The sequence below is a fragment of the Dipodomys merriami genome, unplaced genomic scaffold (assembly GCF_024711535.1).
Source record: "Dipodomys merriami isolate MVZ:Mamm:240054 unplaced genomic scaffold, mDipMer1.0.p SCAF_33, whole genome shotgun sequence".
NCBI lineage: Eukaryota > Metazoa > Chordata > Mammalia > Rodentia > Heteromyidae > Dipodomys > Dipodomys merriami.
Window position 1 is genome coordinate 11,421,241 of NW_027204826.1, and position 25,141 is coordinate 11,446,381.

A 25,141-nucleotide genomic window follows, 5' to 3' on the forward strand; every position below is an offset into this window, starting at 1 on the left:
TTTGTTATTTTTTTTCATTTTTCTGAGTTTTAATTGAGACCATATATACCATAAAATTTATTCTTTTAAAGGAGTAGTTAAGTAGTCTTATATTTGTTTTGTTTAAAACTTTACAGCCATTGCCTTTAACCACCTTTGCCAAAAAAAAAAAAAAAAAAAAATCAACTGACCAGGAATGTAAGAGCTCTCAGTACCATTTTGTTGATCTGTACGTCAGCCCCTCTGTGAGTGTCCATTATCTCAACTATGGTTTTGAAATCAGTCGCTGTGAATCCTCTCACTTGGTTCTCTTTTTCAAGATCATTTTGATTATTCAGAATCCCTTACATTGTCATTCACATCAAGGCTCAACTTGTCAATTTCTACCTCCTCCACCCACCCCCTACACCAAACAAACAAACAGAAAACAGCTGAGATTCTGATAGGCATTGCATTGAATTTGTATTTCAAATTGGGAGAAGTTGTAACAATTTCCACTCTTTCAATCCATGAACATGGGATACTTAAGTTTATTGAAATCTTCTATTGTTTCTGTCAACTATGTTTTTCAGCTTTTAGGTTTTAAGTTTTGCACTGGTTTGGTAAAAATCATTCTTAAGTATTTCTTCTTTTGATGCTATTATAAGTGGAAGTGTTTTCCTAACTTCCTTTTTCTGATATTTTTCATTGCTAGTATTTAGGAAACAAATGATTTTTTTTATGTTCATTTCATACCCTGCAACCTTGCTGAGCTTGTTTACTAGTGCTATTTTTTTTTGCAATGCGATTTTCTTAATGTGTTCAAATTTTCAATCTTCTATTGTGTTTGAATTTTGAGTCTGAATTAGAAGGATTTCCCTGTACTTAGGTTACAAAGGAATTCACTCATTTTTGTAGTTGTAAAATTTGACAAGAGCTCTTTTATTAAAATTTATTCATGAAGTTAATAAAGACTAGAGAGTGTTTGAAACAAATAGTTGCAGACCATTATTAAGGAGATGGATTAACAATGTGAAAAACAACATTGGATTAGAAGTCAGCCCTTCGTTTGATTCCAGGCAAGTCATTTAGTGCCCCCTCCAAAAAAAAGAAGAAAAAAAAAATTACACTCTAGGCACTTATCAGAACTTCTCAAAGCTTCAAAATGGTAAGTGCTTTGTGAACTACAAAGCCCACTGCCAGTGTAAACTGCTTTTGTTAACAATGGTGATTAAACATTTATCAATGCTTTCCCCTTATGATTATCTTTTTGAGGAGATTGACTCACCTAGGATGCAGAGAGGTACAGAGCGGCCACAGCTCTCCAAAGGAGCCCATGTCTAAAAGCCATTTATTTAGCACACACACAAAGGTTTTGTTGTGCTCCCGGTTCTTTCTCATTCTTCATTCCTTTAGAGTGAGAGAAACCCCCAGAGAGAAAAAGACCTTTCATTTCCCATAACATGTAAAAAGTTCCACAGTACTTCAGAAGCTAACCCATTAAAATGGAGAAAAGGAAACCAAGTCCCGCAGGGCCACTGCAGGAGGAAGGCCACCGGCCCAGGATGTAATGAAAGAGCCATCATCAGCCCAGCCAACCAGCCATCCATTCCTCTGCAGCAGGGGACCGCAAGAACGCTCAGCAAATGGCATTGTTCCTGCAACTTCTCCGTGGCAGACTTTGGCAATAAGGCCTTATTCTCCCATCCAAAAGAAAAAAAAAATCACAAGATCTCATTTGTGTGAGTGAGGCTGTGTTTAGGGTGTGTGTTTCTAAGGGGTATAAATTAACTCAGAACTAGCTTGGATTGCTGTTCTAACATCCAGACACCTAAAGTGTATGTCTCTCTTTAAAATTTTTTTAAGGCAGCTCTGTCTCTCAGTAGCGCCCTCACTTAGGAAATTTTCATTTGCAAAGTGTCACAGAATCATTCAATTGATCAGTTTCTCTGCCTAGGACTCTAGGGTCAGCAAAGCTAAATTTGGGTCCCAGCTCTGGGCACGTTGCTGGCCTCGGTCAGCACATGCTTGGTGCTCACTTGTGGCTCTTGGCAAATAGTAGTGCTTCTGACTGGCAGTGCATTTTCTACAACATGTAATTCCTCTCCGTGAACAACCAGACTTATGCTATTTTAATTGTAAAAAAACAAAAAACAAAAAACACCAGTCCCTTTTGTTTAAAATTTTAAAAGCTGCAACTATGATTTTATTCATTATACAGTTTTTCTAAGAAGGACATAAATCTAGGTGTCACAGATAAAGAAGACTTTTAAAAAATACCAACTACTTTTTATAAAAATGATTTTTCTTTAAAAAAGAAAATCAAGCCCAGCACCAGTGGCTCATACCTGTAATTCTGGCTTTTCAGTAGGCCAAGATCTGAGGATCATGGTTGGAAGCAGGAAAGTCTATGAACTCTTATTCCAATAAACCACCACCACCACCAACAACAACAATAACAACAAAACCTGGAATGCTAGCCTTTAGACACACACACACCATCAAGACTTAAAAAAAAAAAAACAAACAGAGGAAAATGAGCCACAAGTCACCTAGTCCTCACTGTACAGAGGAAGTTAGAGCAGAAGACAGGATGAAGAGGAGAAAGAAGTAGATCAGTGAGCGTGAGAATGAAAGACTGTTCTGCAACACCAAACATGAGGGAAATCTAGAAAGAGTCCTTTCAAAGCTAGACAGAAAAGAAAATCCACTAATAAGTTACCCTAGAGACAAGAACAAACACTGTACAGGAGAGGAGAGGAAAGGAATATCTAATAACCATGTAGAACAATCCTCAACCTCCATCATTACTAAAGAAATGCAACATAACTGTGCACCCATTGTCCTGGAGGCCAGAGCAGGTCATGCAAAATAGAGCTGAGAAGGAGATAGGGCCTGTGTGTGTGTGTGTGTGTGTGTGTGTGTGTGTGTGTGTGTGTGTGTGTGTGTGTGTGTGTGTGTGTGTGTGTGTGTGTGTGTGTGTGTGTGTTAGAGACAGAGAGACAGAGACAGAGAGAAACAGATACAGAGTGATAAACAGACACAAAGATAGCGACGGGGAAAGGGTGATGGAGACAAAAGATAGGGATAACAGAAAGAGTCTCACATAACCAGAGACAGAGACTGAACTGCTCATCCCAATTAGCTCTAAGGAATCAGACCAGGAACAGGGGACAAGAGGGTAAAACATACAATTCCAGTGTTTCTTCTTTCCCATCAAAAGATAATTTTTTTAAAGTATATGCATTTTAAAATCCAGCTCAGCTTTAAGAAAACTCATACGTGCCGTGACAAGAGGAAAAAAGAAATAGAAGTCCCTGACGCATGTGTTTTGATGGTAGGCCTTATAAAGAACATGGCTTTCTCTGCCCAGCTAGAATTGACATCTGGAGAAGTTGTCACCGCGGACTTTGCTCTATTAAAAGAAATGAAGCCCCATCCAGGACCACGGTGCCCTCTGCCCGAAGTGACTTCCCAGTCATCTAATCCCTCAGGGATTCCCAGCTCTACCTCTCTCCTAGCCAAGGCCCTCAGCTGCCCCCACCCCCAGGAAAGCACTTCCTACTGGGCAGATGGAGAGAAAAGGAAGTGCCCACGTTGGACTGTAACAGGATCCTGTCTTGCATAAGAGTTATCAGCCCAAAGCTGGTGATGGTGGCATGGCCAGGAGGGAACACTCTGCAGCCCATCAAGTCAGTTGTAAAACAAACCCAGCAAGCTCACGCGTCACATGACACATGGGCTGGAGCTTCTGTTGGCTAAAGGCAGGAACTTGAACCCAAACTCCATCTACTTGAACTTAAACTTGAACTCTACCCGCTGGCTCCCTTCCCCCCCCCCCCCCCGCCTCTCTGGCCCACACTTCTCCTCTCTCCCCTCTGCGGGGTCGCTCTGAAGCTCTCAGAAATTATTTGGTATCCATTGCTCTCAACTCTCCTCCGAGTCAGTCTACCCCATGGGCAGAAAGTTTTGGGGTTTTGTTTTTATGCCAGTCCTAGGGCTTGAACTCAAGGCCTGGGTGTTGTCCTTTAGCTTTTTCATTCAAGGCTGGCTCTCTACCACTTGAGCCACTTCCAGCTTTTTGGTGTTCAACTAGAGATAGGAGTATCCTGCCTTCAAAACATAATCCCCAGATGTCAACCTTCTGAGGAGCTAGGATTACAAGTGTGAGCACTAGCATCCACCAGAATAGTGGGACATATGTATATATGTACACATACACACATATAGAGGAAAAGAGAGAGAGAGACAGTGCTCATTCATTGTCTGAGTGATCCACATATATTCTTTTCTGCTGATGGGTACTTAGAAGGTTTCCCATTCCCACCATTCTCAAATAACACTTTGATGGAGTTTCTTGATTGTGTGTGTGTGTGTGTGTGTGTGTGTGTGTGTGTGTGTGTGTGTGTGTGTGTGAATTCCTAGTGTTCGGACAGTATCTTGCATGTAGAAAACACTTAAAATGAAAACATATTGAATCAAATAGGAATGAATGAACAAGCTGAATGGAATGGAATTTTACTGAATAAATGAGATGCTAATTCGGCACATTTCAGACATGTCCCTCCCCACCCTGCCCTCCGACAAACAGTTTTTAAAAGTTACATGGACATCAAATAATAAACCAGATCAGGCATCGAATTTCTGAAGTGGATAATGAATAATAAATGTTTGCTTCTACAATATTAGCGTCTCACACAGGAAAATGCTGAGGTCACGGAAATTCTGTGATAAATTCGGATTTGCCTCAAGCCTCCGGGACACACTTCCTTTGTATCACGAGCTTTTCTGGTTATTGGAAAACCTTGCTTTCTGTCTCCAAGACAGAAACAAAGCAACTTATATATTCTCAAAGTGAAAAGTATTCACTTGAAAATAATTTTGGTAGACACGTACCTATTGACTTTCTTAGAATTCTAAAATTGTGTAGAAACAATTGAATATAAAATCAGGAAAAGGGAGGGGGGAGGTTGATGGCACTGAGGGTTGAACTCAGGGCCCCCCACTTCCCAGCCAGGGGCTCTGCTGCTTGAGCCAGGCCTCCAGTTCCTTTTCCTGCGCGTTATTTTCTAGGTAGGAACTCTCTCCATGCCCTGGCCAGCTTGGGTTGTGATCCTCCCATCTGTGCTTCCTCCATTGCTAGGGATGACTGACAGGCATGCGCCACTATGGCCAGCCACTGAGTGAGATGAACTCTCTAAAACTTCAGCTGACCGCAAAGCTTTCAATAACTGATATGTTTTCCATGCCAAGACAGCTCCGTTGGCCAGGCAAAGGGCCTGTAGATGTGAGGTATGATTACCTGCACCTGTGTGTAGGACCTTTCTGTGCCAATAGACAGTGTTGGGTTGCCCATTTTCTCTGTACAATATTGTCCCATTTTTGTTTATGTGCCAGCAATCGGACTTGAACCCAGAGCCTTTTGCTCTCACTTGACTTCTTCCACTCATGGCTGGTGCTCTACCACTTGAGCCACACCTCCACTTCCAGCTTTTTGGGGTGGTTAAGGTGGTGCTAAGTCTTGGATTTATCTACCCAGGCTGGCTTCCAACTGTGAGCCTTAGATCTCAGCTTCCCAAGTGGCTGGGATTATAGGAGTGAGCCACTGTGCCTCGCTACTACTTTTTTACTTCTTGAAGCATCAAGGTCCTCAGGTTGACTCAGATGATCCTGACCTTAGACGTTGTCCTTAGCAGTAGGTCCGGCCACCAGCAAGCCAGGTGGGTTGGGTGTCCAGCATTCTCTCATCACTCAATGCTTTTAAGATCCACTCATCCACCAGAGCCCGCTGTACTTCCCCCGTCGATCAATTCTTCCATTTCCGGACAGTTCCTTGGCTCTCTGCAGATCACTGAGAGGACGATGGGTTCCTGGCAGCGGCTGCCAAGCATGTAAACAAATAGTTTCTTCTTTCTGCGGCGACAGGCGCATGTCATCATCCAGAGTAAAACACCTTCCCAAGAGCAAGCCTCAGAATCTGCACACTTTGTGGCCCGGGCTGCGGTCGCTTCTGGGAAGCCTGAGTACCATGGTAAGAACCCAGTCTTTTTCCCCTCCCGGGTGGGGGACGGTGAATGGGCTGGGTCAGGCCCTTGGCGGCCTCCTTTGCTCCTTCCAGCGGAGGCTGTGCTGCTCTGCTGCCTCCCAGAGTCCTTTGCGTTCCACCCTCTGACTCCTCTTCAGTTCCACAGGTCATCCAGCGCCTGCCAACCCCAGCTGGCTCCCAGGCTGAGCTCCACTTTCAAAGGCAACTATTTTTAAAGATTGTTGTAGAGCGATGGACGGCCCTGACTCCAGCTTGCTCTCTTTCTCAGGGCAGAGATTTTTCTTTTTTCTTTACCAGGGTGAACTGCCATGGCTCCAGGGTTCCCAAAGAAAGTTGCCACTCCTGACTCACAGGTTGTTTTTGTTGCTGTTGTTGGTGATGGTGTTGGTGGTCACAGGGATTGAACTCAGGGCCTGGGCGCTCTTTTGTTCAAGGCTAGCACTCTACCGCGTTGAGCCACAGCACCACTTCTGTTTTTCCGGTGGTTCATTGGAAACAAGAATCTCATGGACTTTCCTGCCTGGGCTGGCTTTGAACCACCATCCTCAGATTGTAGCCTCCTGAATAGCTGGGAGGAGAGGGGTGAGCCATCAGCACCTGGTGGATTCTTCTCCTCACCCCTGAGTACTAGGAAGAACTTTGGGAGTTCTGTGTTCCATCACTCCAGGGTCAGAACATTCCACAAGCCTCTGCTGTCAGAAAACACACATGCCAGTGACGTGGTTGGGAGGGTTGTAACATTCAGAAGCCGAGGGCAGCTCACAAAGAAGACCAAGGGTGTACGCTAAGATGGCCAATAAAATAGTTCTTTTCACAGTAAAAGCAGTAAATCAGTGTACCAGTAATCAGTGTCTGGAAGTGGCTCAAGAAGCAGGAGTCAGGCTAGCACGATGAGCCCCAGTATCTGCCCCAGCTCCTACCTCTGAGAGGCTGGGCAGCGCCTTGAGAGACGAATGGCTCCCCTCTGAAGTAGGGGGTAAGGGTTGCTACCTTCCCCTACCTCTCTGTGCTGAGCCCAAGGATGCTGAGATTTGCTTTTGGGGCGGGAGGACTTTCATGAAAACAGCACAGGTGGGCAAGGCCCTAATGCACACAGAGCACTGCTGGGCCGAAGCGGGTGCTGAGGCTCAGAGCTGGGGCGCACCCCCGGTGTCCTGGGCCGCCCCTGCATTCTTCCTGCAGGCAAAACTGCCCTAGAAGTCTCCGGATCCCAGGAGGCCCGTGAGCGCTCCAGCTTCTCCACTCAGACTCCTGGAATGTCACTAACCTGAGCCTGGCCAGACTCCCAGAGCAGCACAAACTTGGTATTCGCAGCTCTCCTGACCCTGCGAAGTGTCCAGGGCCTTGGCTTTGTGTTTATAATGCTTGTCCTAAAGGATATTAAGATGAAACGGTCTGTGTAAGGCTCTGGGGCAGCAGAGCCTTGCTGAGTGCAGGCGGCCTTGTTTGGAAGTGGCCCACGGGCAGCCAGGTCCCCAGCAGGCTGGGGAGTTCTGCCCTGTCCAGGGAGAGCAGGTAGAGCTGGAGGGTAGGGGGCAGGGGTCCCTGACCAACTTCATTCCCGCCCCCCCGCCATGTAAGTCTCAGTGCTCAGATCTATGGCTCTCCCCAGTGCCCACCCCACGTTATGGATCGGTGTGAAAAGTGGAGGTATGGAAAGTTGGCATCTCCTTCTGTCTTCCACAATCCTGTCTCAGCTCTTCCTCTGTGACCTGTCTTGTCAGCGGGTCCTGTGTGGGCCACACCCTCGCCCTAACCCCTCATCCCCCTCACCAGGGCTCCTTGGTACCTGGGTGTCCTGGCACAGGTACCCAATCCAGCAGGCTCCTGGCAGGCAACATGGTACCTGGGGAGGAGGGGGGGGCGACCTTCCCACCTGGACGTCCACCTCGCTGCCTTCCTCCCCTTCCCCTCTGAGGCTGTGTGGAGGGGGAGGGGGAGTGAATGCCAGGGCCAGGATTCCAGACTCCATTTTCAATTTCCTAAGGCCTTCAAGCCTTCGCCGTTATTAGTATAAAGACGATCTTCTGTCACAAAAAGATCATTGTCACCTGGCAGCTGAGGCCTCTCTCTTAATGAAAGCTGTCCCTGGCCTGTTCTGCCCACTACCTCAGGAAAGTGAGCAGAGTTCATTTTAATGAAAAGTCTTCAGACCCCCTGTGGGTGGTCCTGCGCCCTTCATTCCTCTATGCTTTGTAGGAAGCTTTGTTTTCTTTAGCATGGGCATCTCCGTGCACAGTCTGTCTGGGAAGATCCCAGACACAGCCGTCTGCAGAGACAGTGAACTTCCCCGACCCACGGATCCACCCATCCTCCCACCCCCACTGGAACTCAAAAGCAACCTGAACGCCCTGTTGGGAAGATACATGGTCTTGGAACACCTCTGCCCCCAGGGTTCAGATTTACAAGCTAAGTCATGTTCCTATGTTTTAGAAAATGACTTCATCTTTTGCCCGGGCCTCTGGGGCGTCAGGTTGCAGAGGATTCTAGAAGTGCTTTTTAAAGCTAGGGATGGCTGTGTACAAGAACACCAAAACTGCTAGCTCTTCGTGACCGCCACACCCAGCTACAGGATGCAGAGACATGGTGGGAGGTGGTTTCCTGTCCTGGAGGGTTATGGCTTCCTGTCCTTCCGGAAATGCTGATTCCAAGATGGACCTCAGGTCCCCTACTCCCCCAGGAGAATAAACTTCCCTACTGAGCTGGGCGCAGGTGGCTCATGCTAATCCTAGCTACTCAGGAGATCTGAGAATCATGGTTTGAAGCCAGCCCAGGTAGGAAAATCCATGAGATTCTTATCTCCAATTAACCACCAGCAAACCAGAAGTGGTGCGGTGGTTAAGATGGTAGAATGATAGCCTTGAGTGGAAAAAGCTCAGGGACAGAGCCCCAGCCCTGAGTTCAAGCCCCACAACTGACAAAACACACCTGTTTATTGGAAAATGACTCCTTACAAGGCTTAAAGATGACCTGTGTGGATTGTCAGAGTTAACTTGGGGGCTAGGTTGGGAGAAATAAGTAGGGGTCTTTCCATAAAGAAGCTGTTCTGGATTCTTGATAAAATAAAAAAATTGATTTTGAATTTATAGGCAGGGAAATGACCAGGTTGGGTGCTGGGAGTGGAGGTATAGCTCAGATAGTAGAGCACCAGACTTGAACAATAAAAGCTAACAGATAGCACCCAGGTCCTGAGTTCAAGCCCTAATGCTGCCACACATAGAAAAAAGGGTTCCTAGTGTCCCAATGTCAGTGAGGAGGGATGGAGGTTATAGGAAGAATTAGGATGGATCATTATAAAAAGTTTGGTGAGTACTTTTCCTTCCTTCCTTCCTTCCTTCCTTCCTTCCTTCCTTCCTTCCTTCCTTCTTCCCTTCTTTCCTCCCTCTCCCTCTCCCTCTCCCTCCTCTCTCTCTCTTTCTTTTTTTGTGGGTCAAGGGGCTTGAACTCAGAGCCTGGGCACTATCCCTGAGCTCTTTGGCTCAAAGCTAATGCTCTAACACTGAGCCACTTCCTACTTTTTCCTTTTTGCATTGACTTTGCTTTCTACATCAGCAGGAAAGCTACAGTGGCTGAAAGTTAAAAGAAGTAGTTTGCTGTATCATTCTGAGACATAAATCTTTTCTGATAAAACAGGTGGATTAATGGACGAAAGGCAGTCTCTTTAACTGTTTTCCTCTTGTGCAGTACTTATTATTTTCAAATGGTTTATCGCTGCTAAGAAGCCTATTTATTCCATTTCCCTTTCAAGTCTGTGAGCAGTTTTCAAAATTGTTTTGATGCTTTTCTACAGAGGTGGCTGAGAAGTATTTTCAAGAGAGTATGGGTCATCTTAAGGACTGCGAAGGGAAAGGGAGAGCCAAGTTCCTTTCCATTCAAGATGAATTTTGCCATTTTCTACAAAGTATTGGACAAGAAGAGGTAAATGATTTCGATCACAACTGCCTGGTTTATTCACAAGTTAGCCCAGCAGATACCCAAAGGGCTACCTCTTCACGCTGCAAGCATCCATTATGCACACTCTATCCACAGGACATGTCTTGGCCTCTAGGGACACAGATAAACCATTCCTAGATGCCCTAGATAAGAATGTAGATGTTGTATCTGGAAACCTCGAGAAGCTAGTGCACCGAAGCTTGTTTCTCTAAGCCTGTGGTTTGGGGCTGGAATAAGAGCGTGGCAGTGAGTTTTCTCATTCTCTCGGCTCCTTTTGAGTAATCAGTGGAATTTGCATAGCTAATGAAAGCGACACAGTACAGCGCCACTCACTGTCTTTCAGTGATCTAGACAGGCCTGCCTGACATGGTAGGGTTCATGGTCATTGGCAATTAAACCCTTGGGAACTTGTTCCCTACAAAGTCCATTGGCTGCCGGCATGCTTCAAAGTGTAGTTCAACGGCTACTCTTTCAGTCTAGTATGGCAAATCTTGGACATGACAAGAGTTTTCCTTTGCTGTCTGCCGACCTCCTCCCCAGAGCTCATTCTTCACCCTTTACCCCCTCACTCCTGTTAGTGTACAGGCTTTTAGTGTATCTATGGTCCTCAGGCCGAAGAAGAACCACAGTCACAATAGGAGAGAGGGGCCTTGTAGAGGTCTTTTGTTCCCAGCCCAAGTCCAATGTCTGGAAGTCTTGTGAGGACTCAGGTCAGAAGAGGCTCCTCAGTCATTTTTTCCCCTCTAAAGTTTATCCAGAATCCATCTCCCCTCCCATCAGACATCCTCTCTCACCTGGGCTACTTTAGCAGTTCCTGTCTCTTAGTGGCTTCTTCCAGGGTTGACCTTGCCTAATCATAAAGCACATCTGCCCAGCTGTGCAGGAGGCAGAGGTGGATGGGAGGATTGCAGCTCCAGGCCAGCTGGGATCAAAACAAGTTAATGAGACCTTATCTCAAAGAACAAGCCCTTCCTTCCTTCTTTCCTTCCTTCCTTCCTTCTTTCCTTCCTTCCTTCCTTCTTTCCTTCCTTCCTTTCTTCTTTTCTTTCTTTCTTTCTTTCTTTCTTTCTTTCTTTCTTTCTTTCTTTTCTTTCTCTCTTTCTTTCTCTTTCTCTCTCTTTCTCTCTCTCTCTCTCTCTCTCTCTCTCTCTCTCTCTCTCTCTCTCTCTCTCTCTCTCTCTCTCTCTCTCTTTCTCTTTTCTTACTAAACACTGCAGCTTAAGCTTCTGAGGGAGTATAAGGCCTAAAGAAAATAGTACTTGTGTGCTTTTGATGCAGCTATTCATTAATACAGTTATTTGTCTGCTGTTTCCCAGGCCTCATTTTCTCTGATCCACCCTGCCTCTGTCCCCTCCTCCACCCCCCAATATGCAGCTCTTGCCCCTAAGTCTTGCTAGCAAAGCCCATCCCAGCACTCCCTGTCTGTGGGCCACCCTTAGGGTTGTGCTGTCTGGCTTTATTTGGCTGTTGGAAATCAGCCTTCACATTATGCAACTTGAATTGCGCTTTTATGTGGAAAACTCTGGAAGGATTTCAGAACATGTAGGAAATGGACATGCTTTAACAGGGCTCCCCCAGGGTCTCCCAGTGACTGAAGAAATCAATACTACAGGAAATACTGTTTTCTGACCAACTCATATTGAAATTCCAAGTTGGTATAAATAAGCTGGTTAAAAACCAAACAAAATGTCACATCATGTCAGAATGTTTACTTTTGGTTTCCTACACTACTTTCTGTGAGAAGAGAAAATCCCGGAGCATAGAAGGTTGTTTCTGTTTCTGTTTATTCTTTGCTATGTAAGAACATCAGCCTGCACAGAGAGAGAAAGACAGCAATGTGGACCTGCAAGGTGTTACAATGACTGGGTAAACAGACCCTCACCCCACAGTGACCCGCGCTGTCTACCTCCTCCCGCACCCTGCCTCTGTTTCCTCCTCTATCCCGCCAGGATTAAAACTGTGCTCATCTAAAGACTAATTGAATGTGATTACACACATTCAATAGAACCTATCTGATACATGAACTTCACATACACTCCCCCCCACCCCCAGGAACTGAGGTTTGAACAGCAGACCTCATGCTCACTAGGCAGGTGTTCTTACCATTTTGAGTAGTGCCCCATTCCTGTTTTTGTGGTGGTTTTTGCTTTACTTGTTTTTCAGGTAAAGTTGTTGGGCTGTTGTTGTTTTTGCTGTTGCTTTGTTTTTGTTTGTTTGGCAGGGCTTGCCTAGACTGCAATCTTCCTACCTATGGCCTTTCATGTTGCTGGCACTGCAGATATGAACTACCATACCCTGTTTACTAATTGAGATGAAGTCTTGCTAACTTTTTTACCTTTTTAATCCTCCTGATTCTGCATCTCCTGAGTAGCTAGGGTTATGAATGTGAGCCATCATGCCTGGCCAAAACATGTTAGCTTTTGTTCCTACTGCCCAACTGAATTGGATTTCTGCAACAGCCAAGGTGGGATTTTCTTTTTTTTGGTCCTTAACGTCATTCTCTTTTCATACTTTACACCTTCTCTCCAAAACACATTGCTTCTTGTCTCTTGTTTAACCGAAGGAGAGTATCCCCAGCTCACGAGACCTGCCAGGCCCCAAACGTGAGAATGAACATCACTTACCTGATTTCCTTAGAAGATACTGATCTTAATTAAACTTTGGGCTTTTTTTTTTTTTTTAACCCATCAGCCTCTTTTCTCTTTCTCAGAGAGCAACCTTGGTCCAGAAAGAATCCCTGGAAGCCAAGGTGGGAGCGTTTGGTGATTTCAGTCCCAAGGTGGCAGAGACATACCGGCTTCTGGGCAGAGCAGACCTGGCACAGGGAAACCCCAGTGGAGCCCACAAGAAGCTGAAGAAGGTAAACGGGGAGCCAACATTGACCCAGGGCGGAGCCCCTGCCCTCTCAGACAGGGTCTCTCAACCATGCTCCTTTTCTATGAAACTTCAGAGTGCCTTGTTTAAGTGAGGTAATATCCCTTTTGCAGTCAATCTAAGCTAATGCTTCCAGGGTAAAGGACTTTTTTCTCTTAGACACATACATTTTAAAAATTAATTATCACTTGTTTTTTGGCCACGCATTTAATTTTAGCTTTGACGTGGTATAGAGTATCAAGCCTCCGTTTCTACTGTATAGCCAGCATGGAGAAGAATGCTTTTATGTTTTCTTTTGTTCTTTTCCTTTAAAATTGGTGTTTATTTTGTGAAGGGAGTATGAGGAAAGGATCTAATGCTATCTTTTTGCCAAAAGGCCTACCCAGTGTCCAACACCATTGCATTAATTAAGAGCCCATTTAGATGCCAGTGATTAAAGATAACACCTTCACCATATAGTAAATTTCCATCTGTTTGTAAATAATTTGTGGATCTCCATTCCATTATCCTTGTCTTTGTTTATTAGGTGACAGTGTCTCACATTTTCTAACTGTAGAAATTTTATAAAAATGGTTTAATGAGGTAAGACTAGCCCTCCTGGCTTTGATAGCTCAATAAAAGTTTCCTGGTATTTTACTCAGTCATTTATAAATTAGTTTTGGGAGACGCCACATCCCTACTCAAGAACAAAGGCTGACTTTCCCTTTTCATAAATCTACTTTTGTATCTTTCAGGCACATTTGAAACTGATTGTCCTATAGGCTATATATATTTCTTCTTCTTCCTCCTCCTCCCCCTCTTCCACCTTCTTCTTCCTCTTCCTCCTGCTCCTCCATCCTCCTCCTCCTCCTTCTTCTTCCTGTTCTCCTTTTGTGCCAGTCCTAATGCTTGAACTCAGGATTTGCGCAGTAGCCTTAGCTCCTTTTGCTCAAGACCAGCACTCTACCACTTGAGCCACAGATCTACTTCCAGCTTTATTTTTTTGGTAGTTTAGTGGAGATATATGTCTCACAGAGTTTGTTGCCCAGGCTGGCTTCAAACTGCATTCCTTAGATCTCAGCCTCCTAAGTAGCTAGGATTACAGGCATGAACCACCAGCACCCAGCTCTACATATACACTTCTTATTAAGTGTATGTCTGTGCATTTTCATCACTACTGTTGTAAGTGGAACTTCATTCATTATTACGACTTTTCTTTTACTTGTGCATACAAAAAGGAATATGGGTTTCTCTATGTTCATTTCATATCCAGCTAGCTTCCTTAGTTCTTTTGTTACTTGTGTTAATTTAATCATTATTGCTCTCCAATATTCAGTTTGTGTTATTGTGCCATCTTCAAATCCATGTAATTTTACCTCATGTTTTCAAATTCTATGCACCACCCTTTTCTTTTTGGCTCATGCCTCCAATGCGATCATGAGTAATAATCCTTGTCTTGCTTCTGATTGTAGAGCAATTGTCTCTAACAGATATTAGATATTGTCTAACAGATGTTGACTTCATAGCTAAGATATTATGTTAGGGATGGATCCGCAATTTCTAGTTTCATGAGTGTTTTGAAAATTAGAAATAAACATTGGATTTTATTAAAGGTTTCTTCAGCATCAGCAGAGGTAAACAGATGTATGAGTCTTAGGTTCATTTAATATGGTATGTTTTATTTTAGCATTGAACCAACCTTGCATTCCAGGAGCGAATCTTCTGTCATGCTGGGTTATTTTCCTAGCATGATAATGTCTTAATTGATTATGTGCTGCTATAACAAAATACCAGTGACTAAGTAATTTATGAAGACTAGAAATTTATTTATCATTATGCTGAAGGCTGAAAAGCCCAAAAATGAAGGGGCTAGCATCTGGTGGGTTCCTGTTACAGCAGAAAGATGAAGTGGGATGGGGGGAAGGGGAAAGGAAAGAAAAATGGATCTGAACTCAGGCCCCTCCTATGACAATGAATCACTTTCATTGAGGAGGGCAGAGCCTTTATGGCCTGATACTTCTCATTAGGCCTCATTTCCCAACACTGTTGCATTGGGAACTAACATTCTAAACCATGCTTTATTAGGTTCAGATTTAAATCATACCAGATGTTTAATCTATTTGTTAACATTTGTTTTAGGATTTCCGAATCAATATTTATATGTGATAATTAATATCAAAGTTGTATTTGTTTCAGGATAATCAGTTGGAGTTTATGTAGCATTAAAACTACCTGATGTTTGAAGGATTACACCTTTTGTGAAACCCTTTAAACCTGCTGCTTTTGTTGTAGGGAAATTCCTTTAATTTAAGCAGGGCCTGTGCTCTGAGCTCTTTTGTTCAAGGCTAGTGCCCTACCATTTGGAGCCACAGCACTACTTCTGGTGGGTAATTGGACATAAGAGTCTCATGGACTTTCCTGGGCTGACTTTGAACTGTGATCCTCAGATCTCTGCTTTCTGAGTAGCTAAGATTACAGGCATGAATCACCAGTGCCTGGCTCTTTTAAATTTATCTCTGCTTATTTTTCTATAGAAAGTGGTCCATTGAAGCTTTCTGTCTCTAATGGGATCATTCTGGTAAATTATATTTTTCTAAATACATGTCCATTTCATTTACATTTTCATATTTGTATAAAAGTTTGCAAAGCACTGTCATAAATCTCAAATTCTACTTTTTAATAGTTATTAGTCAATTGTTATCTTTTGGTTTTTATAATTGGATTTTCTCCTTCTTTCCTTGACTGAGCTACTTAGTGGTTTGTCTGTTTTGTCAATTTATTATATCTGTCCTTGTGTCTTATTTTGTTTTTCTTTGTTGAATTTTTTCTTATGTTTATAATTAGGAATTTAGTTTATTTTCATTCTTATTTATCTAAAAGTGTTTATGAATTTTCTTGTTCCTCTTAAGTTTTGTCATATTGTATTTTCATTACGTTAATTAGTCTTAGAATGAGGAAGCCCTGGGTCTGAGTAGCATAACTAGCCAAACCCAAAGACTCAGTTCTAAGTGGATTGTCTTGTAGGATAACCCATTTCCTCTTCTATGACTTTTCTGATTCTGTTTCAAAAGCTGCCAGTTTTGGTAACAAGTGTGGTACTAATTTTTAATGAGTTGACACTATTATTTAATCAATAGTTATTGGGCACTTTTTATGGACCAGTTCCTGTGCTAGCTAGATTGGCAGGAAACTGAGGATGAAGACAAATATAGTTTTGTCTTTGTTAGTTTCTAATCAGGCTAGGATGACACTTGCTAAACTGGTGATTTCCAATAGCTTAGTCCCAACCCAGGTTCCAAGATGCTAGGGTGTGGTGAGAATGAAGCTGAGGGTGGCAGTTGCTGTGTCTCCCCAGCCTGCACCCCATGTGCTAACAACCAGCACTTGCAGTTTGTTGAGAGATTCGTGGACATTGACACATTTAAACCCCGTGACGATCCTCATAGTTGGGCATCTCCACACTCCATGGGGTGGAAACAGGCTGTGAACTTCAGCAAGAGCCTTGGCCTTCATCCCATCACTAAAGGGGTATGACCAGGCTGTCTACACTCTATACCATACTCCCAGCTCGTGCTCATGCGCTCTCTCCCTCTCTTTCTCTCTCCCCCCTCCTCTCTCTCTCTCTCTCACTTTGTGACTTTCCAAGTGAGCTTTGTGTTTTAGGACAAGGAATTCCTAAGCTTAAAACAAGCTTAGCAACCACTGGCACTATGGAGAAGATGCCAAGATCAATACAGTGGGAACCTTTGTGTTACCACTGACAGGACACAACTGGAACTAGCTCAGGTATGCAGGGACCTTGATTATCTATGGTTTCCAAAGAAGGCAGAACAGCCAGATGCCCATAGGCAAGGATGTGGCCCAGCATCAGGAAGAGCTACAGGGCCAGGCTCTAATGCAAGGAGGGCACTCTGCCCAGGTTTCCTCCCTGCCTCTCTCCACACCACACTACACCACACCACACCACACCATCACCACCACCTCCTCCTCCTCCTTCTCCTCCTCCTCCTCCTCCTCCTCCTCCTCCTCCTCCTCCTCCTCCTCCTCCTCCTCCATCATGCCACACTGTCTTATCCCAAGATGGAGATCATGGCTGACATACCCATGAGGTTTACCCCTATCCCTGTGTCTTTTCTTTGTTTCAGCTTGAAAGACCTCAGGGAAAGATTGCCAGGCCCGGCTGGAATCCAGTGCCCACCCCTGGACCAGTAATCGAGGCCACAAGAGTGGTAGGCTGTGAGAACAGGGCATTTCCAAGGTAGCTGGGTGGCCAGGGGGAGAGGGCGGGGCCCAAGGAACATGGCTCCCTAGTGAGAAGGCAGGGACAGCATCCCTAGAATCTCTCCTTGGTTTTAGCACATGAACAATGAACTCAGCTCTCCATTAAGAATGCTCCAGATGGGTGAGCATTGTAAAGATACAAACCTCCCAAACACTATTGGGATCTAAGGGAGGGAAGGGGTTATGGGTTCCTGCAAAGGCAATTTAATCAGGAAGACTTAAGAAATCCCCAGGTGGGAAAGGTGGTGGAAGAAGGAGGCACCAGAACAGGAGCTCAAAATACACTGAAGGAACTACAAGCAGTTGGGCGACAACTGTAAGGGGCAGCAGCTGGCAAAGCTCTGAGGGCAGGTCTCTGATGCCACAGATGTGCAGAGAAACCTGAGCTACACAGGGCCCCTGCTGGCTCCTACTGGGACCAGGCTGGTACCTTGCACGCAACCCCACCACAGGCTCAGGGCCAGCTTGCTGTTGTCCAGGCACCTGTCTGCCATTCCCACATCCTCCCGGTTGCCCTGTAGGTCACACTTGGTCTACAGAGAAGGGGCGTGAGGCTCCCAGAAGTTAAGCTGATTGTCTCTGGGCAGGTACTCTAGGCAAAGACCAGCTACTTCCCCTTGTGCTAGTGTTTGGCCAAGTGTGGGTCTTGGTGCTCCCACATGGGGGTCACCTGAATCACCTCTGAGGTGGAGATTGAGAGCCTTACCAGCTTCTGGGGTAGCTCTGGCCCTCACCATCACGCAAGGAGCTGACACCCAGCTTTGCTTCAAGAAACTCTCAGTTTATATCCCCTAATTACTACAGCTGCAGGTTGTTTTATTTTCTCCCTTTAGTTTGGCCTCGTTAACCACCAGTCCTAAAACAATGGCTCTGACATTTTAAAACCATCTGGCCTTTAGCCAGCATGGAGAGTGAAGTCTGCAACTCGTATGTCTATAGGCTGTGCAGTCTATGGGAGGGGCAAGTTCTGTTTTTTGTTTTGTTTTTTTCCTATGTGTACCCATCTGCCCCCAGAACGCCAAGCCACTGACGAGGATATCAGACCTGCCTTTCATATCTGCTGTTTGACTAGGGTGTTTATCAATGGCCATATTTAGCATGGGCTTTGTGCAGTCAGCAGCTTTCTAAAGTGATTGGCTAGCTGAGTAGAGCAGCCAAAGCGTGCTAGGCCCATAAAGCAATTGGCTGAGTATGTTTCTCTTGTTTTTATCCTAGTAGCTGCACCCCTGGTTTTCAAATCAGTAGCAGGAATTCACTGTGTACTGACTTTTTCCAAATGCACACACACACACACACACACACACACACACACACACACACACACACACACACACACACACACACACACACACACACACACACACACACACACACACACACACACACACACACACCACGCTGATTGGTCCAGGCATGGGCCTGCGGGCATGAAAACAGGAAGGCCCCAGAAACAAAGCAGACAGCAGGATTCAATTACTGGAAAGGAAACCATATTATTGATCTGTCTTTGAAAGGCATCTGCCTGCAGGGGAAAAGCGGGAGAACTCGATTGGCTCTGGCTGGAAATTTCCACAGTGAAAGTTCATATCCTGTCACATAAAATCCTGGTTTATTCTAGGATGGGCATCCTTGCCAGTGAACGGCTTCAAAACGAATTCCTGATGACTTCTCCTAGTTTGGTATTACGGTGGGCCTCTACGGGAAGTGAAGTGGGGTCGGGGTCCAGCTTTAATCTGACCTTCATATTTGGTCTTGTCCTTGGCAGGGTTCAGACCATTGCTTCAGTACGTTCCACCTATATAGGCATGGAAAATTTCCTTAAGAGCAAAACAGCATTATGTGCCCCCTGTCCTCCCCTAACATTCAAAGACCCCCTATAATGAATCTTCTAAAGAAAGGAGCTGGAACATAGGTTTTATTCATAGATTGCAGGCAAGAGAGGCATTGCGTGGGCCTGGGTCAGGGCTGGAGAACAAGCCATCCCACCTTTCCCTACCTGTGTCCAGTTGTTCTTTGAAGCAGCTGAATACACAACCATCCTAGAGACAGCCACATTTTTTGTTCATTTTGAGGTCTCCAGTGCCCTGCATGGCTCCTGTCACGTGCTGCTCCTCCTGTAGCACACCTGGAATTTTCCTTGTTACTCTGCCAGATGCCAGGAAACCCAGAGACACAGTTAAGAGTCCCCAAGGAGCCACTACGTGGCTCAGCCACGTTGCTTTTGTGTGCAGAGCAACCCTCCCCACCCCCATTCTCCTTGCCTTGACTGATCCTTATTGGACCACAGCAGACCCACGTTCCTTAATTGAGCGAGGTTATATGATACTCATTCCATATAAAAGCCCGGTTCCAGAGTGGAGGGGAATTCAAGCCCTTTATCCCTAGAAGCTGTGCATCAACTGGCTGGTGGGAAAAGGAGAGTGGATCCTGACAGGAGTCAAAAGGCATGCATTCCTGATCTCCTGCAGGACACAGGGACCTTGCTGTAGACTAGTGGGGGGATGAGAATCCCAGGCCCCCTGGCCACAGGCTGCTGCATAAAGGAGGTACCCCCCCAGGTCACACCCTGCTACTACCTGTGCCTTTACTGTCCCTTAGAAAACACAGATGAGCAGTGGACACACCCTGCCCACAGGACCACCAGCACTCACTCCTCAGGCCTCCCAGTGCTTTTACAGCTTAGCAGGGGCATAATGCCCCGAGATCTGCCTCAATTGTTGCCAGGTCTGGAGCAGCCCAGGGCTGTCTGTACAGGTCTGGACAGACTGGTTTGGCCTGAGGTTACCTGGCAGCGAACCAGGCTGGATAAGGTAGAACAGTGAACCGAGGGGTGGATGGCCAGGCACAAGGGTGAGGCCAAATCTTCCCACCCCATGTATCGGGCAGCGTTAAGTTAAGAGAACCATCAGGTTCAGGAGCGGCCTGGGAGGGTGGCGCAACCCTCCAGGAGACCCTACTGAGACCACCACGCCCCGTCCCCAGGGAAGGGTGCCCTGGAAAGGCTCAGCTTCAGGAGGCTGCGGCCTCTAGCTTGCTGGCTTGCAGGGATAGTCCAATCCAACCTTTATGCGAGAGACTGGCTCTTCCATTTCCAACCAATCCCTGTGGGCTCCTCCTTGGTAGCCAGCCCCGCTGATGCCCTGTTTTCTAAATACTTGTGTTACAGTTGCCCTGGAGAACGATGGTGGTAGCTTATTCCAACACATTGGTCAAGGGATGGAGCCAAGTCACGGGGGAGTCGAGGGATGCCGATAAGGACTTAGAGCCCCCGGCATTTGGCAACGTGGAGGTGAGGAGAGAGGAGTCAGCAAAGATGGCGTCCACCCCCCTAGGGCTGGCCCCCAGATACACACAGGGACAGTTTTCTGAAAAGAGTCAGCTTCAACGCTGCTGTGTGGGTGGCTGTGCCAGGTCTCCCTCGAATCCTCCCTCATCTCCCATTTTCCCCCCATCAGAAGGAAGTCTCTCTTCCTGTCTTATCTGTGTTTCTCCCACAGGAGGCCCCCTACCCACCCACCAGCCCATCGGTCTCAGGGCTTAGGATTATGGCCCTTCTAGGAAGGGAGCTGCAAGGGACGGGGGTGTTGGTGTGGGTATGAGTGTGTGTAAGAGAGAGAAAAATAGAGAAACACAGGCAGACAGACACAGAGACAGAGAGGAGGATATATGGGGTCTGTTTCCCCAAACACTTGGACTCCCTTCTCCCTGGGACCCCGCCCCCCCCAGTCACCACTTCCTCCTTCCTCCATGGTGGTCTTCACCTGTCTTACCACTGTCCTGCAGTCCTCAGATCCAAGTCACGTCCTGACAAGGGCCTCCGTGTGCCCAGCTGCCTGCTACCACCTGCTACTTCCTTGGTGTCCTTTCTCATGGCTCCTGTGTGTGTGTGTGTGTGTGTGTGTGTGTGTGTGTGTGTGTGTGTGTGTGTGTGTGTGTGTGTGTGTGTGTGTGTGTGTGTGTGTGTGTGTGTGTGTGTGTGTGTGTGTGTGTGTGTGGTGGTGGTGTTATTTTTCTTCTTCTTCTTTATCTCCTCCTGTTCCTCCTTCTCCACCTCTTCCTCTTCCTCCTCTTCCTTTTCTTTCTCTTTCCCTCTCTTCTTCTTTCTCCCCATCCTCGCTTTTTGGTAGCTTTATCCTCAGGTGTTAGGATACATTTAATTGTGCACATGTGGTTGCTGGTGTTATTGTTCTGATAGGTTGAGACAAAAGTCTCTAGGTAGCTGAAACTGGCCTGGACTTCACAATGTGGCCCAGAGTGTCTTTGAACCCCCTGCTTCTCCTGCCTCAGCCTCTCAAGTGCAGAGGTTACAGGAGTGAGTCACCACACTTGGCCCTTCCTTGCATGTTTTAAGTGTCTTTCTCTCCAGTGACATTAGAAAGCCAGAGAGCAAGGCACACATCTGCCCATTCTCTGCCCATCACTCACATGGGCCCAGGGTTGGCATATTGCCACTGCTCAATGCACAGTGGCTTCAGGAAGGTCTGGGTGTGGAAGCAAAGGCAGGTCTGGTAAGGACAGAGCTGGCTTCTGATTGGCTAGGGAAAACCAATCCCCACCCCCTGACTTGACAACTTGTGGAATGATCTTTTCTATTCTATGGAGATAACCATTTCTACAGTGACAAGTGATTGTATACATCGTTTCTTTATTGCATATAATATTGTAAGCAATTAGATACAGTTCCTTTAAGCATTTCAGGTGTTTCACACAAGTGTTGCCAATTCTCACATCATATATATATCTGAATTCACAGTTTGTGAGTTTCTAGGGCTCATCCATAGACTTAATATTCTGGTGTTGGAAAATGAAAGAGTATTGATTTCAGATCCTCAACATTAGAGTCATCTCAAATACTTACCTTTCCCCGACTTTACTGTCCCTTCCCATGAAGAAAACACAAGGAATAGTGTGATCGACTTGCGGAGACCCCTTACCAGGAATGAACATTCTGACTTTCTCCACTGCCTATTGCAGAGTCATGTAGCCTTGCCACTGGAATGGCCGTGGCTGTCGCCCCTGCTGTACACTCTCTGTTCACAGAGGCTGTGGTCCAGCAGCGCATTCCTCCATCTGGAATTCCTTGATAGAAATTAAGCTGTGCTCCAGGACCTTAGGCAGAGGACAAGATAGAAGGGGAGGTGTCACCTACCCACCTCTGCAGAGGTGTTGCTGGGAAAAATAGCCGCTTTTTCAGAGATCCCTACAAACTATGTAGGAATCAGCCTCTTACGGGGTCTTTATTAAATACAAAGCAGTGTGGAGTAACTCAGCTAACATCCACAGTCTAGCTGCCCCTGCGCCTTTCCTCTGTCCATCCTGGGAAGGGCGTGAGCTCTTGTGAGCTCTTCTAAGCTCTCAGAGAGGTTGGAGACAGAAAAACCAATTCCAACCCAACATCCTAGATTCCTGAGCTCCTTAGACACGTGGCTTTCAAACCTCAAAGTCATGTCAAGGTAACATGGAAAGCTTACATCCAACACTTGAGACTGTTTCTTACCTACCCTGGCTTTAGGGTTGCTTTCCAAGAGAAAGCAGCCGAATGGCCTCTGTTTGCCTGCTTGACCACTTACTTGATCACTCAATCATTTAGTAAATGTCACATCTCCATGCATGCAGTGCCAGGCTTGAGCCCTGACACCTGGCTTACACATGCTTTTTTAAAAAAAAACATTGAAAAGGTATCTGTTGAAGGGTAGTTCTGTTACTAGACAGGCCAGTGCTTCCTGTCTTGGTCCCTGCCCTGACCTCTGGGAGCTGGAATCATAAAGATATGGAAGTAGCACTGTGGCTCAAGTGGTAGAGCACTAGCCTCGAGCAAAAGCAGCTTAGGGACAAGTGCCCAGGCCCTGAGTTCAAGCCTCAGAACTGGAGCAAAAATTGAAAATAAAAACCCTCCTCAAAATAACAAAAATAAGACCAGTCAGGGGCTGAGGGAGCCGCCTCCCTCTTTTCTGTTTGGCATCCCTTAGCAACTCTTCTCATTTGAGATGGAATTTTAAGCAATTTTCCAGCCACAGTGGGGATAGTAGCCTTAGGGGGAAAAATCTATTCCTACCAGAAAGAGAAGTCTTGATAAGGTCTGGATGTAGGAAGGGGGCCTCCTCTCTCGGGCTGGCTTGTAGCTTGACCTCTTCTCCTGCACTGCTCCCTCCACTAACATATGGCTTCAGGAGATGACCAGCACACGAGGTCCAGAAGGAATGGAAGGGGCCGGTAGGGCCAGAGAGAGATAATGCAGTCTTATCCATTTGCCTTCTCTCATTCTTCCCGGGAATCCAGGACTATTCACCAACTTGATTCCTCCCTAGGGAATTAAGGGACCCAGAGAAGGTGCGTCTGTCACCCAACATGTAGGATGATGGACATTCCTCTCATGTTGCAGATTTTGGATGCCACTTGTTAAGGCAGAGTGAGCCGAGACCTCTGACAGTCTCAAAGAATCATTACCTTGTCAGGAAAATTCTGATGCCGCCGGGAATGAATTAGCACCAAGCCACGTTGACTTCAGCGCCTCGAAACTTGAACCTCACCAGAGGCGCTCATAAATATGCACACAGGAGAGTCTGGGTGGGCTCAAAATTCGAGCTGGTCTCTCACATGGAGGAAAGGCATTTCCAGTCATAGAGGAGAAAACAAAGTCTGTTCTGGCAGGAAGAGGAAGCTGACTAGCAGGAGACCAGGGAAGCTCGCTGGCTTTTCCTGCCCTCCATCCAGTGCATGCTTCCCCTGACAGGCCTGTGTGGAATAGGCTTTGCCTCTTTAAGGGTGGGACACACCCAGGCTTCCTCTTAGGCCAAGGTCTGGAATAGTTGTCTTGGACTATTATGGACTATCAAGAATATATCCCACCCTCCCTCCCCTCAAAGCAACAGAACTTCCTCCAAGTCTGAGGCCTGTTGGACAGAAAGGGCTGGAATCTTTTGCCTTTGCAGAGTTTGAATTATGTCCCCATGAAATAGTACAGAGTCTCCTGCTTTATGGTGCTCACTGTCAAATCCAAATGAGGCAGAGTGAATATTCTGTTACTGAGACTATCATCAGATTCTCGTCTGATGTTTCCTTTTCTCCGAAGATAAACACATTCTCTGATTCTGGAGCCACAGTCTCAGTTCCTCAGATTGAAATAAGCATTCAGACGGTTTTGGTATTTCCTATCATTTAGAAAGACAGAGTATGTCGGCAGCTGGCATTCAGTGTTCTTGAAGCTCAACTGTGGCTGGGAGATCTGAAGGAATGAAACACTCTCCAGTGCTTCCACCCACAGGCCTTCACCCTTTTGTTTTGACTCTAGCTGTTAACCATGTAGGAAACTTCAGTCTTTGAAAGAACATATTAAGAAATACTTCAGACCTTCAGGAGAAAGCATGTGTAATACAAATAGCCATAATACGAATGATGCAACATTGTCCCTATTGTTGAAGGTTAAGTTTGACATCATCCCATGCTTATTTTTACTCTGCTCTTGTTTTACATGTCTTAAAACTTTGTATATTTCCGGATGCCAGTAGCTCATACCTATAATCCTAGCTCCTTAGGCGGCAGAGATTTGAGAATCGCAGTTCAAAGCCATCCTTGGCAGAATAATCAGATTCTTTTTTGGGGGGCGGGGGGTTGTCCGGTTGTGGGGCCTGAACTCTGGGCCTGGGCACTGTCCCTCAGCTCTTTAGCTCAAGGCTAGCGCTCTACCACTTGAGCCATAGCACCACTTCCGGCTTTTTTTTTTCTGCTTATGTGGTGCTGAGAAATTGAACCCAGAGTCTCATGCATGCAAGACAAGCACTCTACCACTGAGCCACCTTCCCAGCCCCCAGAGAGATTCTTATCTCCAAGTAACTATATTTAGAAAAAATCCAGAAGTAGAGCTATGACTCCAGTGATAGAGTGCCTGCCTAGAAGGAAAAAGCTAAGGGACAGCACATGCCCTGAGTTCAAGCCCTACTACTGGCAAAAAAAAAAAAAGAGCACATCTTTAATTAATTCAAATAGAAATAAACTTTGTCTAAAGTTTCATATTGTATTTATTCCCTTGAAATTTGCATTTTCCTCTTCACTTTATAATAATGGCATCTC

General features: G+C 45.8%; 1 protein-coding gene across 4 annotated transcripts in view; it reads left to right on the forward strand.

Annotated features, from left to right (window-relative positions):
- The window catches only part of Ttc23 (tetratricopeptide repeat domain 23), a 47,760-nt gene that overhangs the window by 19,096 nt on the left and 3,523 nt on the right, over positions 1-25,141 (forward strand). For 2 of the 4 annotated variants that reach the window (XM_070043163.1, XM_070043162.1), the window contains exons 7-11: positions 5,884-5,989; positions 9,795-9,922; positions 12,648-12,797; positions 16,936-17,019; positions 20,238-20,360. In XM_070043163.1, the coding sequence (XP_069899264.1) occupies positions 5,884-5,989; positions 9,795-9,922; positions 12,648-12,797; positions 16,936-17,019; positions 20,238-20,360 (591 nt within the window). The remainder of the gene's footprint in view (positions 1-5,883; positions 5,990-9,794; positions 9,923-12,647; positions 12,798-16,935; positions 17,020-20,237; positions 20,361-25,141) is intronic. The other 2 variants (XM_070043164.1, XM_070043165.1) reach the window with 2 other exon arrangements.